This window comes from Balaenoptera borealis (assembly GCF_965194805.1).
Source record: "Balaenoptera borealis genome assembly, chromosome: 20".
NCBI lineage: Eukaryota > Metazoa > Chordata > Mammalia > Artiodactyla > Balaenopteridae > Balaenoptera > Balaenoptera borealis.
In genome coordinates, this window is record NC_138879.1 from 7,626,746 (window position 1) to 7,640,267 (window position 13,522).

At 52.9% G+C, this 13,522-nt stretch overlaps 1 protein-coding gene across 6 annotated transcripts in view; it reads left to right on the forward strand.

Moving 5' to 3' along the window:
* The first annotated feature begins 8,634 nt into the window (after positions 1–8,634).
* Positions 8,635–13,522, forward strand: part of ITGB4 (integrin subunit beta 4) — a 30,853-nt gene continuing 25,965 nt past the window's right edge. The window contains exons 1-3 of one of the 6 annotated variants that reach the window (XM_082370967.1): positions 8,635–8,879; positions 12,142–12,230; positions 13,231–13,313. In XM_082370967.1, coding sequence (XP_082227093.1) covers positions 12,152–12,230; positions 13,231–13,313 — 162 coding nt within the window. In that variant the 5' untranslated portion in view covers positions 8,635–8,879; positions 12,142–12,151. Of the gene's footprint in view, positions 8,880–8,901; positions 9,027–12,141; positions 12,231–13,230; positions 13,314–13,522 lie in introns of those variants that run through there. The other 5 variants (XM_082370969.1, XM_082370970.1, XM_082370971.1 and 2 more) reach the window with 5 other exon arrangements.

Consider the following 13,522-nt stretch of genomic DNA (forward strand, 5'->3'; position numbering starts at 1 on the left):
AACCCCTCCCCCACCATTGTTATTGCTGCCTCAGTTCACTGATTGCTTCGGCCTCATCTGCTGCCTTTCTCACTCTCCCACTCCCATCCAAGCTCCAGTCCGGCTCTGGGGAGCATCTTCCTGCACCCCAGCTCTGGCCACGTCATGTGCTCTCCCGCTGCCCACAGGAGATTCCACTTCAGCCTGGCAGGCAAGGCCACCAGCATTCTCATCACCTCGCCAGTCTCCCCCCCTCCACACCCCGCCCCGCCGCTGACCCTGCCCACGCCCCCATGCTTGGCTTCTCCCAACTTTCTCACCATTGCCCTTGTATCACTCCCTACCTGGGCACATATACCTTCAAGGTGCAGCTCAGATTTTCTTAACCCCTTCCTGACTCCCCTGGGCGTTAGTTGCTCCTTTCTCAGGGCTCCCACATCTCTGATAACACTACTGCCTTACCACTTCTGTCCACACATTGGGCTGAGACCACGGTTCTCTTACGAGCGGAAACAACACAATCCAACAAAGCTGTGTCCCAAGTGCTTGGTGTGAGGTAAGTGCCCAGGTGTTTGGAGGGATGGAGGGAGCAGTGGTCCCTGCCCCCATGGTCACTAGACTGAAAATTCCCAACCCATGTGCCAACCTCACAGCATCCCGCTGCACATAGGCCACGTGTTGGCAGTTGATACGGCTCAGTGATGGGTACTCTCTAATTTTGTGTGTTTGTTTTTGTTTTTTTGTTTTGGAGAGCACACAGAGAAACAGTTTGTTTCTTTAAGACAGAAGCAAGGCAGAGATACACACCCAGAGAGAAAGGGTGTGGGCGTCCTCCCTAATGAGGAGGAGCACCTTTATGTATGTTTAAAATCTCTATAATAAAAAAAAAAAAAAAAAAAAGTAAGGCCCTTTGAGCCATAAAGAATGAGGAAGATCTCTGTGGCCAAATTTGGAGTGATCTTCAGGGAGAAAACAAAAAGGGCAAGGTGCCGAACAGTGCATAGAATATGCTTTTGTGTAAGAAAGGGAAGAAATACAAAACAAAAAATAGAGGAAAGAGACACAAGAAAAATCTTTCATTTTAAATTTGAATTGGAAACATCAGTATGAACTCATGATTCAGGGACTAAGTATCTTGGCAGTAGCTAAGAATCTGCCTGCCAATGCAGGGGACACAGGTTTGAGCCCTGGTCCGGGAAGATCCCACATGCCGCGGAGCAACTAAGCCCGTGCGCCACAACTGCTGAGCCTACGCTCTAGAGCCTGTGAGCCACAACTACTGAGCCCACATGCCACAACTACTGAAGCCCGCGCGCCTAGACCCCGTGCTCCGCAACAAGAGAAGCCACCGCAATGAAAAGCCTGCGCACCGCAACGAAGAGTAGCCCCCGCTCGCCGCAACTAGGGAAAAGCCCACGCGCAGCAATGAAGACCCAATGCAGCCAAAAATAAATAAATAAGATAAATTTATTAAAAAAAAAAAAAGATGATGGACTCATGATTCAAAAATAAGAAAAAAGTCCCAGCTATGTCCTTTGAAAGGACCCAGAAGCAATGGCCCCCAGTAGGAATGAGCACATGTAGCACCCAAATCTTGATATCTAATACCATTCCCCACTAAAAGGAACCAGGGCTCCTTGGAGAGAAATGGCTGATCTAGAAATCTAAGTGGGAGTGGGCCAGTTTGTCTCAGAAAGCAGGGAGGACTGCAAGGAGTGTTTCAAAGGTCAAAGGAGCTGGTTTGAAGAGCTCTCCCACTGGCCAATTATTGTGAAAAAGGAAAAACTCCCTTGCTTCCTATACACTGCTACTCACAACATCCATAAAACGCTTCTGACACCAAATGTGTGGGTTTTCCACAGCCAAGCAATTCTGACACCAACTGCCTGGAGTTAGCTCAGACCCCACAGGTCTGTCCCACAAGACTGCTCCCTACTCAGAGGCCAATTGCCTGTCTGGGCCTCCCCTACTCCTGACCAACTGGTTATAAACTGGAGTTTCCCATGACTCCTCCTTGGGCTCAATAATTTGCTAGAATGGCTCCCAGAACTCAGGAAAACAGTTTACTTACTAGATTACTGGTTTATTACAACAGGATACAACTCAGGATCAGCCAGAAGGAAGAGATGCATAGGGAACAGTATGGGGTAAGGGGTGTGGAGCTTCCGTGCTCTCTCTGGGCACGCCACCCTCCCAGCACTCCATGTATTTAGCAATCTGGAAGCAATCTGAACCCACTTCGATTAAGATTTTTGTGGAGGCTTCATTACTAGGCATGATTCATTAAATCGTTGGCCATTGGTGATGAAACGCAATCTCTAGCCCATCCCCCTTCTCTGGAGGTGGGTGGAGGTTGGGGTGAGGGTGGGGCAGTGTTGAGGCTGAAAGTTTCAACTCTCTAATCACGTGGTTGGTTCCCCAGACAACCAGTGCCCCCCAACCTTAGTGGCTTTCCAAAAGTCACCTCATTAACATAAACTCTGGTGTGGTTGAAAGGGGCTTGTTATGAATAACAAAGACTCTCCTTTCACCTTTATCGCTCAGGAGCTGTTCGAAAAAACCATGGACAAAGACTAAATAGGTATTGCTTATTATATCGCAACATCACAATTGTAAACTATTGAATAAATGAAAATCCATGCATGCATCGTATTTGAAAAAAGAAAGGAAAAAATGTATTTGCCACCATTTGAGTTGAATATATCAACTCTTTACTCTGAAATTCATAGTTAAAAGAGTTAAGCCTTGTGCACTGTTGATGGGATTATAAAATTATGCAATTGCTATGGAAAACAGCATGGTGGTCCTCAAAAAATTAAAAATAGGACTACCGTGTGATCCACCACTTCTGGGTTTATGTCCAATAAAATTGAAAGCAGGGTCTGGAAGGTATGGTTGCACACCCACGTTCACAGCAGCATTATTTACAATAACCAAGAGATGGAAGCTACCCAATGTCCACCAACAGATGGGTGGATAAACAAAATGTGGTCTATACATACAATGAAATATTATTCAGCCTTAAAAAGGAAGGAAATCCTGCCACATGCTACAACATAGACGAACCTTGTGGGCATTATGCTAAGTGAAATAAGCCAAACACAGAAAGACACAGTATATGATTCCACTTACATGAGACACCTAGAGTAGCCAGAATCATTGAGACAGAAAATAGAATGATAATTAATCAGGGGCTGGGGGGAGGGGGAAATGAGGAGCTATTTAATGGGTATAGAGTTTCAGTTTGCAAGATGAAAAAGTTCTGGAAATCTGTTGCCCAACAATGTGTACATAGTTAACACTATTGAACTATACACTTAAAACAGATTAAGGGAATTCCCTGGTGGTCCAGTGGTTAGGACTCCGCGCTTTCACTGTGGTGGCCTGGGTTCCATCCCTGGTCGGGGAACTAAGATCCCGCAAGCCAAAAAATTAAAAAAAAAAAAAAAAAAAAGAAAGAAAACTAATTAAGATGGTAATATTTATGTAATGGTGGATTTTTTTGTTTTGTTTTGGGGTTTTTTGGCCGTGCCGCTCGGTATGTGGGATCTTAGTTCCCCGACCAGAGGCTGAACCCGTGTACCCTATGGTGGAAGCACAGAGTCTTAACCACTGGACTGCCAGGGAAGTCCATATGTTATGTTTTTAGCACAATTTAAAAACATTTTTGGGGGTTGCTTTTTTTTTACGTTTATTTATTTATTTTTGGCTGCGTTGGGTCTTCATTGCTGCACGCAGTCTTTCTCTAATTGTGGTGAACGGGGGCTACTCTGCATTGCGGTGCGTGGGCTTCTCATTGTGGTGGCTTCTCTTGTTGCAGAGCATGGGCTCTAGGTGTGTGGGCTTCAGTAGTTGTGGCACACGGGCTCTAGAGCGCAGGCTCAGTAGTTGTGGTGCACGGGCTCTAGAGCGCAGGCTCAGTAGTTGTGGAGCACGGGCTTAGTTGCTCCGCAGCATGTGGGATCTTCCCGAACCAGGGCTCAAACCTGTGTCCCCTGCACTGGCAGGCAGATTCTTAACCACTGCGCCACCAGGGGAGAAGTCCCTTGGGGTTGCTTTGTAGCAATCATTGTAATTTTTTAAAGTTCTATAACTCAAAAAGAAAAGAATCATTTACCCTTTGTGTATGTGTATTTTGGAGGCACATAATTCATTCCCAGTTGATGAAGGAAACCTCTATTTTTTTTTAAATTAGAAGGATACCTTCTATTAAACGTAGAAATGGAATATCACTACTCTTCAACCCCCAAAGAATAATTGATTCAAGCAAGGATCAACAATGGATGCTAAAACCCGTTCAGTGAAAGTTAGTTGGGAAACGGGCAGGGTGACAAAACATCATTACCCCCTCTTAATTACTTCTTAATCATAAAGTGAAAATGTATTTTTACAGTGGAGAGAGATGGTGGTCACTTCCTCCATCATCACTAATAGGGGGGCAGCTGAGATCACACGCCATCCAATAAAACACAGCACCACCTCTGACCATCCTTGCCAAAAAAGTTTAAACTGAATCTAATCAGGCTTTTAGACTTAACTGCCAGTTTACAGGAGGCTAAAATATCAAGTCCAAAGACACCATGAGGAAGCAATCAGACAAATCCAGACAGTGAGACATTCTGCAAGTCAACTGGCCTGTCTCTTTAAAAGGTCAATTTTGGGGACTTTCCTGGTGGTGCAATGGTTAAGAATCCGCCTGCCCATGCAGGGGACATGGGTTCGATCTCTGGTCCGGGAAGATCCCACATGCTGCAGAGCAACTAAGCCCGTGCGCCACAGCTGCTGAACCTGTGCTCTAGAGCCTGCGAGCCACAACAACTGAATCGTGCGTACCTAGAGCCCGTGCTCTGCAACAAGAGAAGCCACCACAATGAGAAGCCCACGCACGGCAATGAAGAGTAGTCCCCGCTCGCCGCAACTAGAGAAAGCCCGCGCGCAGCAATGAAGACTCAACGCAGTCAAAAAAATAAATTAATTAATTTTTAAAAAATAAAAAAATAAAAGGTCAATTTTTTGGGGGGGTGGGTCGGGGAAAGACTGTTTTAGGAGTCAGAAAGATAAAACAATCAGATGCAGTGGGGGTTGATACAAGGTCTCTAGACGGGTCACCAAACTGTTCTAGTCACACATCCACTGTCTATTTATCATTTAAGTTGTTTATTTATAGAAATGGGTACCATTCTGCCAATAAGTGATGTACATTGTCAAGCAAAAAATAGTTGATCAGGGCTTCCCTGGTGGTGCAGTGGTTGAGAATCTGCCTGCCAATGGAGGGGACACGGGTTCGAGCCTTGGTCTGGGAGGATCCCACATGCTGCGGAGCAACTGGGCCCGTGAGCCACAACTACTGAGCCTGCGCGACTGGAGCCTGTGCTCTGCAACAGGAGAGGCCACGATAGTGAGAGGCCCGCGCACCACGATGAAGAGTGGCCCCCGCTTGCCACAACTAGAGAAAGCCCTCGCACAGAAACGAAGACCCAACACAGCCAAAAATATAAATAAATAAATAAATAAAAATTAAAAAAAAAAAAATAGTGGATCATGTGGCATATCCCTGGAGAATATGCAGCCCGCTTTGGAGGTCCATGGTTTAAACTGAGCTCCGTGAAGCAAGCAGGTGGTGTGTATCATTCCTCTGGGGATCCCCAGCACCTGGCATAAGAGTTCATTAAATGCTTGTTAAATGAATAAACGATTGAACTAATGAGGGAGCAAGTCTGGCCTGCCAGAGGCCACAGGATGAGTGCAGGCAGGTAGGAGCTGCAGTCTGAGGTTCTTGGGCTTCTCCATCCTGTTCCAGGGACCTCAGCTATTTGGCAAAGCCTGCAGAAGGAAACTCCACTACATACCGGGCTCACTCTGGCCCTAAGGCTGCAGAATGAGACAATGGGGTTTTTTGTTTTATTTTTTATAAAATTAATATGTAGTACAATGCTCCTTAACCCTTTGGGGGCCAGTACCTATTTGGGAATTCAGTGTAAGGGAGGGATCCTCTTGCCACCAAATCCACATTCCAATGTCAGATACACCTTGAGTTTTGCACATGATCTCAAATGGTTCATGGACCCCCAAGGTCCACACACAGGTTCCAGGTAATGAAACCCCAAACTCAAAGAAACCTGAAGAAACTCACGGCTTGGACTTCCCCGGCTGTGCAGTGGTTAAGAATCCGCCTGCCAATGCAGGGGACACAGGTTTGATCCCTGGTCCAGGAAGATCCCACATGCCATGGAGCAACTAAGCCCCTGCGCCACAGCTACTGAGCCTGCGCTCTAGAGCCCGTGAGCCACAACTACTGAAGTCCGTGTGCCACAACTACGGAAGCCTGCGCGCCTAGAGCCCGTGCTCTGCAACAAGAGAAGCCACTGCAATGAGAAGCCCAAGCACTACAACAAAGATTAGCCCCCGCTCGCCGCAACTAGAGAAAGCCCTCGCGCAGAAACAAAGACCCAACGCAGCCAAAAATAAATTAATTAATTAATTTTTTTAAAAAAAGAAGAAAGAAAGAAACTCACGGCTTCTCTTCTGAGGGCCTCCCAGGGGTGCACGTCTCATCTCAGCAGATACCAGACTTCAGCCGCCCTAGTCATTTTTTTTTTAATTAAAAAAAATTTTTTTTAACTTTTCATTTTTTGGCCACACCACATGGGCACGTGGAATCTTAGTTCCCCGACCAGGGATCGAACCCCCAGCATTTGAACCTTGGAGTCTTAATTACTGGACTGCCAGGGAAGTCTCCCTAGTCATTTTTTTTTTTTTTTTTTAATTTATTTATTTGGCTGTGTTGGGTCTTCGTTTCTGTGCGAGGGCTTCCTCTAGCTGCGGCGAGCGGGGGCCACTCTTCATCGCGGTGCGCGGGCCTCTCACTATCGTGGCCTCTCTTGTTGCGGAGCACAGGCTCCAGACGCGCAGGCTCAGTAGTTGTGGCTCACGGGCCCAGTTGCTCCGCGGCATGTGGGATCTTCCCAGACCAGGGCTCGAACCCGTGTCCCCTGCATTGGCAGGCAGATTCTGAACCACTGCGCCACCAGGGAAGCCCCCTAGTCATTTTTAAAAGGGTCTGGAATGAGGAGAGGAAGGGGCTGCTGAGCCCAGTGGGGTCTGTGGCATCGCTGCCTCTGGGCAGGGTCTCCTTCTCTAGGAGGGTGTGTCAGCCGCCCCCCCCCAGTGGGGTGCATATCCCCTACCCCAACCTTCTAATGGATGGTGTCACAGGCTGCTCTCTGAGCCCCTATTTTCCAGCCTGCTGGAGTAACTCAGGTCCACAGGGCACGACCTGGGTACCCCAACCAAACTGGGGCTCCTGCCACAGAGCTCCCGAATCCCGGAGGCAGCCTCTCTGAGCTCCTAGCCCGTGCAGAGCAGATCTCAGATGACTGGGCAAGGTGGCCGAGCGGTGTCTGTGGCTCGCCCAGTTGCAGTGGGCACTTGGTGTCCACAGCTCGTCCACATCCAGTCCCAGCTGCTCCCATGGTCACTCAGAGTTTGGTGGTGTATGCGTCTGTTTACAGATGAGAATGCTGAGGCTCAGGGAGGCGATGTGGCAATCCCATTTGGGTCAACCACACGTTTATTGAGCACCTGCTATGTGCTAGGCACTGAGGTAGGTGCTGGGGATCAAAAGATGTGCTAGACTATGTCCGTCCTTGGGGTTCACAGTCCAACGGGGAAGAGACCCCTAAACAGATTATTTCAAATCAATGTGGCAAATAACGTGAAAAAAACATGCCCCAGGGGTACGCATAACATAATCCAGCGTGCTAGGAGGTCAAGGAGGCTCCCTGGAGCATGGGACATCAGCACAATGCCTTGAAGGATAAGGAGGATAAACCAGGCTGGGGTGGGGGTGGGAGGATCCCAAGCAAAGGGACCAGCCTGGTGCAAAACAGCCCCGGGCTGCAAGAGCATGCTGGCTTGAAGCTGCTTGGTGGCTGGTGGGGGGCTGCCAAGCAATTGGGTTTTGTCCAGCATTGTTAGCAGGTGGGGCCAGAGAAATACACCCAGTTGAGGTCAGGGAGCAACTTGAGAGGGTCCAGCTCGAACACACTTAACCAGCAGCACTTGAAAGAGGATTGGAGGGGTCAGATGTGTGAACCAGCTTGTCAAGAACAGCTGTAACGATTCGAGTGCCTACTCCACGTCAGGTGGGTGCTGCCTCTTGATGGATATTATTGACACTTTAAGAAGGTTCAATCAGCTTGCCTGAAGACACTCAGGGAACTAGTCCTTGCTCAGATCTCCCTCTGGGCACACGTGTGTGCGTTGGAGAGTTGGGGGAAGGCTGCGAAGACCCGGTGAATGGCTGACCTGGCTTGGGGCAGCCCCGGGGCCCATCCTTCGCGCTGGCGCAGGGAGGAGCGAAGCGGTGCGCGCACTCGATCGCCGCCGGGCTGTGTGTCTGCGGCTCTATCTAGATGGCTCCCAAGGGCAGTGGGGATGGGAGAGGGCGGCAGTCCGAGAAGGGGGCTAAGAGGCCACCCCCAGCCCGGGGCAGCCCGGGGCAGCCCGGCACCCGAGTCTGGAGCCTGGGGTGGGGAGGGGAGGCGCCGCTCCCGGCGCCGGATCGGAGAGAGGGGGGTGGCTCCTCCCCGCCCCCGCCGTTCTGGGTCGGGGCGCGGGACCGGGCTGCGCGGGAGCCGCAGCCTTTTCCGGGGGGCGGGTCCGGAGGCGGCAGCGCCCGGCTCCTGCCCCGACAGGTGCGCGCCGTGCGCAGGAATGCGGTCTGCCTGACTCATCAGCTCCTCCTTCCTACCTGCCTCCCAGCCCATAAAGCGGTTCCCTCCCCGTCGCCGCCCGCCCTCCCTGCAGCCCGCCCTCCGGACAGTCCCGGCTCGCCCGCGCGCCGCATCCGGAGCCGCCGAGCGGAGCCCAGCGCGGGGAGGGTGCGAGTCAGCCCCGAGGTAGGTCCATCCTCGGACCGCGGCAGGCGGCCGGGGCACAGGCGCGGGGCGGGAAGGCAGTCCCTCCGCACGCCGCACGCCCCTCCAGTGCCTCGGGCCGCCGGGGCTGGGCGCCCATTCAGGGACCTCCGAGGGGTGAAGAAGAAAGTGAGTGCGCACCCCAACTGGGCAGGCCCGCGGGGAGCTGATTGGTGGGCCGAGTGGCTTTTGTTTCCCCGGCTCTTCCCTTCCTAAAGGCTGGCCGCCCGGCCCTTGGATGAATATGAGGGAGAAGTGGGCAGGGGCCAGGCAGTGGCTGGCAGGCCTACTGGGCTGGGCTCCTCTGGGGTTCAAAAAGAAGCAGCCACCTAGAGGCAGAGGCCCTCCTGGCTTGGCTGTGTGGTGCCGCAGTCCGTCTGGGGTCTGGGGAGTCCCTGACTCTCCTCTTGGCCCTCCTCCCAAAGTCAGCTCAGGACACCCTTCCTCCAGGAAGCTCTCCTGACCTCATCCAACACCCCTGGAGGCTGTGCCCACCACTGTAACCTCCTCCAGAGCCAGCCCCCTTTCCCACCCCCTTAGCCCCGGGTGGGCCTCTGGTTGTAGGCGGGGGTGGGGGGGGTGGGCTCTAGATGGCTCCCAGAGGGCAGCGGCTGGGCTCCTCCTTCTCCCCCATGGCCTTGCCACACCCTGAGCCCAAGGGTGGGCATGGTTGGTGCTGCCTCGGAAGGAGCTGGAAGTGAAGACCGAGGGGCTCCATCCTGGGGGCTGAGTGGGGAGAGGAGAGCAGGAGGGACAGCCAGGAAGGAGAGCCTATCTCCTTGGCCTTGATTTCTGTGGGCAATGGAGCAGCAGAAGGGCCAGGAAAGCAGGAAGGGAGAGAACCATGGAGGGCAGGTGCAGACAGGCAACAGGGGTCCCATGGGTGGGAGGGAGGGCGGGTGTGGGGAGAGGGCCGAGCCTATGTTCATGTGGGTCACAGTGTGTGTCCAAGAATATGCATGTCCCTGTGCCTGCAAGGCCTGGGTGTGCCACTATGTGGTAACACTGGGTGACAATCACATACTTCCGGGACCCGGGTGGTACATAAAAAGGCCCTGCAGCCTGGGGACCCAGAGTAGCCTGGAGAGTATGTTTCCCGAGAGCTCTGCCCAGCCGGCCACGGCCAGCCACCTCTTCCAATAAGCCCACAGTCCTAACTTCTTTGTGAAACCCTATTATTTTTAACACCAACAACTACTTTTAAAACTTTTTAGGGATTTTCCTTGGTGGTCCAGTGGTTAGGACTCGGCGCTTTCACTGCCGGGGTCCGAGTTCCGTCCCTGGTCGGGGAACTAAGATCCCACAAGCTGTGCAGGGAGGCCAAAAAAAAAAAACCAAAAAACTTTTTAAACACAAGTTGAGTCAAACACAACACTCCTGAGTGCATAACTAGCCCCCAGCTGCCATTTTAGAGCCTCCGAGTATAAAGTGAAGGTTAAACGGGGGGGGGTGTGTGCTGCCCGGGTCTCACCCGGGATATGGGGACAATGCGATCATCCCCACTGGTTCCTGTACAGATTTAAATGGCAATTATGTACATGAAGTGCTGGGCACTTGCCCACTGTGTGCCCAGCCTGGGGGCACAGGAGGGTGAGTAAGAGCTGGGCTGGGCCCTCCAGTGTCTGTACCTGCGTGTGTAATGGTGCCCCCGGGAGGCCTGGGTAAGCAGCCTATATTGTGTAGTGTGTGGGTGTGGTGCCTATGCCCCAAGGCTGCAGGAAAGTCATTTCCCCCAAGAAGCGCCCGCTTGGCTGGCTCAGGGCTCCCTTACCCCAGGCCCCTCTTAGAGGGTGGATCCTTCCCAGCAGGTTCTGCCTGCGATGTGTTGGAGCTGCTAGTGCCTCCTGGGAGGCACCTGCCTTGGAGCAATGGAGGCAATGCCTTCCTGCAACGCACCCCCCCGCCCCGGCTCTCCCCAGCCATATGGGGGCCTCAGTCTCCCAGAGCCTGGGGCTGCCCCTGCCCCACAAGCCAAGGACTGAGCAAAGATCCAAGGAGGGAGGGCCAGTAGGCATGGCATAGTCTTGGGCTGCTGGGTGACTGGCTCTAGAGAAAGAGGAGGGGGTCCTAACGTCAACTCTGCAGGCCTGGTGGCTATGGCCAGCCCCTTCTCTTCAGCAGGCTACCCATCTTTTATTTATTTGTTTGCTTTTTATTAATTCTTACTGCAGTATAGTTGCTTTATAACGTTGTATTAGTTTCTTGCTGTACATACCCGTCTTTTTTTTTTTTTTTTTTTTTAATATTTATTTAGTTGCACCCGGTCTTAGTTGCCACACGTGGGCTCCTTAGTTGAGGCATGCATGTGGGATCTAGTTCCCTGACCAGAGATCGAACCCGGGCCCCCTGCCTTGGGAGTGCAGAGTCTTACCCACTGTGCCCCCAGGGAAGTCCCCATACCCATCTTTTAAAAGGCCTCAGGGATGCCAGTGCCTGCCCCGAAGGTCACTAATGAGTTGAGATGGTTTAATGGTGAACCAAAGGCAGATGGGTCTCCTGGGATGGCTGGCAATATGTGTGTGTGTGTGTGTGAGTGGGCAGGAGGGGCTTGTAATCCAGCTCCAGGCTAATTTTTTAAAGGGTGATCTGCTCAGGGGCCGCCAAAACTCAACTCTGGGGCAGGCAGAGGTGGGGAGTAGGGTGGGGACCCCTCCTCTGACGGGACAGACAGCCATTGCAGAACTTAGCTGAGTGCAACAAGCCTCCTCCTTCCTTCCCCAGGCCCCAGATATTGGGAGGGGCCCCCTCCTCCCGGCTGCACCCTCTCACCAAGAGGCAAGTGGGCCAGGACAGAGAAGGGACAGGAAGGTGGAGCCAGGACCCTCTAGGGTGGCCCTGTCCCTGCCAAGCCTGACCCAGGCCACTGGGGTCTGAAAGGCAAAGGCGGAATAAGCCCTGTTCTGCCCTCAGGGAGATCAGCACAAGAGACCTCATGTTGGGACAGGCTCAGAGCCCAGAGTCCTCATTGGTGAGAGGGTGGGGGCCTCCCTGGGCAGGGCATAGGCCTGCAGGGCATCTGGCCACTCCAGAGACGACAAGGAAGGGGGCAGTGGAAGAGAGGAGTCAGGGACCCTGAGTCCTGCCACTTGCAGGCCAGGTGGCCTTGGAACATCACTGAAGTTCTGTAGAGCCTCAGTTTCTATATCTGTGCAATGGGAATGATGGAGCTTAGACAGGGACCCAGTGAGCTGACACATGGACCAGGGCTGTCAGGCATCGTATGTTGATTATTGCTGTTATGCAGGAGGAAGAGGATGGCAGGGCCGCACCCCAGCTGGTGGACCAGGCTGCTGCTGGCAGCCCTGCTGAGCGTCAGCTTCCCCGGGGACATGGGTGAGTCGGACACACCTCTGCAACACCCCTCTGTGACGGGGGAGCTCAACTTCCAAGGCACTGCCCTTAAGTGGGGGGGGGGGCCCTCTCATCGAGTGTTTTACCCAGACACTCACTCGGCCATTCAACAAACAACCACCACCCACTTTGAAGGCTGGGGAGCCATGAGCCTGAGCCGTATGGCCCAAGAACACCCAGGGGAGGAAGGAGACTTGGTCTAGAGGAGGGAGAAGACGTCCACTCAGAGAATGGAGGCGCTCGCAGGATGTACTGGGGCTTGGAAAGCTGAGTCAAAAAGTTTTAGAGGAATTTGGAGGAGAGAAAGGTGATCATCACCTGCTCTGTCAGTGTCTGCAGGCGGCAAAGGGCTGGAGCCAGCTCCTACTGATGAAATGTTGCCTGTCAGTGGAGGTCATGCTGACAGTTTGAAATAGACCATGGTGGGAACATTAACACCCTGGAAATTGGCAAATGCTGCAAGTCAGGGCTTCCCCGCCCTCACCCCAGCCCTTGCTAAACAGTGACAGTGCACCGTTGCCGCTCCAGGAGACCACCCACTAGGGCGCATAATAGGTCCTTACTGTGATTTTAACTGAACAAAACCAAAGGGAATCCCAACCTTTGGAGAAACTGGAGTTTTACCTCATTCATTTACTAACAACTCACTGTGTGCGGGGCTTGGGCTAGGCACTGGGGACACAGTGATAAACAAGACAGAATCCCTTTTACCCTGGAGGAGCAGGTGAAGGGGGTGGTTAGGGTGTCCCCGCCAGCAAATGGGCCAGCGCCTCGGTCTCAGCCCCCACCATCCTTGCCTCCAGACTTGAGTGGAGAGTCCAGGTTTGAGACCTGGCTCTGCGGGTTTCTAGCTGTGCTACCTGGGACTGACCACGTACCTGCTGGCCTCCACTTCCCCCTCTTTCAAATGAGGATGCACAAGGGAAGGGCTTGGCAGTGGGTGAGGCGCATCTCAGTGGGCACGCCCATCTCTGCTCCCCAGCGAACCGCTGCAAGAAGGCCCAGGTGAAGAGCTGCACCGAGTGCATCCGCGTGGACAAGCACTGCGCCTACTGTACGGATGAGGTGCGAGGCCACCTTCCCCACCTGTGTGCCCCACCCTGCTACACCCCACCCCTGGGCTCTGGCCCACACTTGCCCTGCCCTCAGCCCAGCCTCAGGCCAGGCGGTCGTGGGAGAACAGGCAAGGGTCAGGAAAATCGGGGTGGTGGGGGGGAGGGTAAATCCAGGGTTAGGACAGCCAGGGGAAGGGCACTGCCCTCCTGACTCCATCT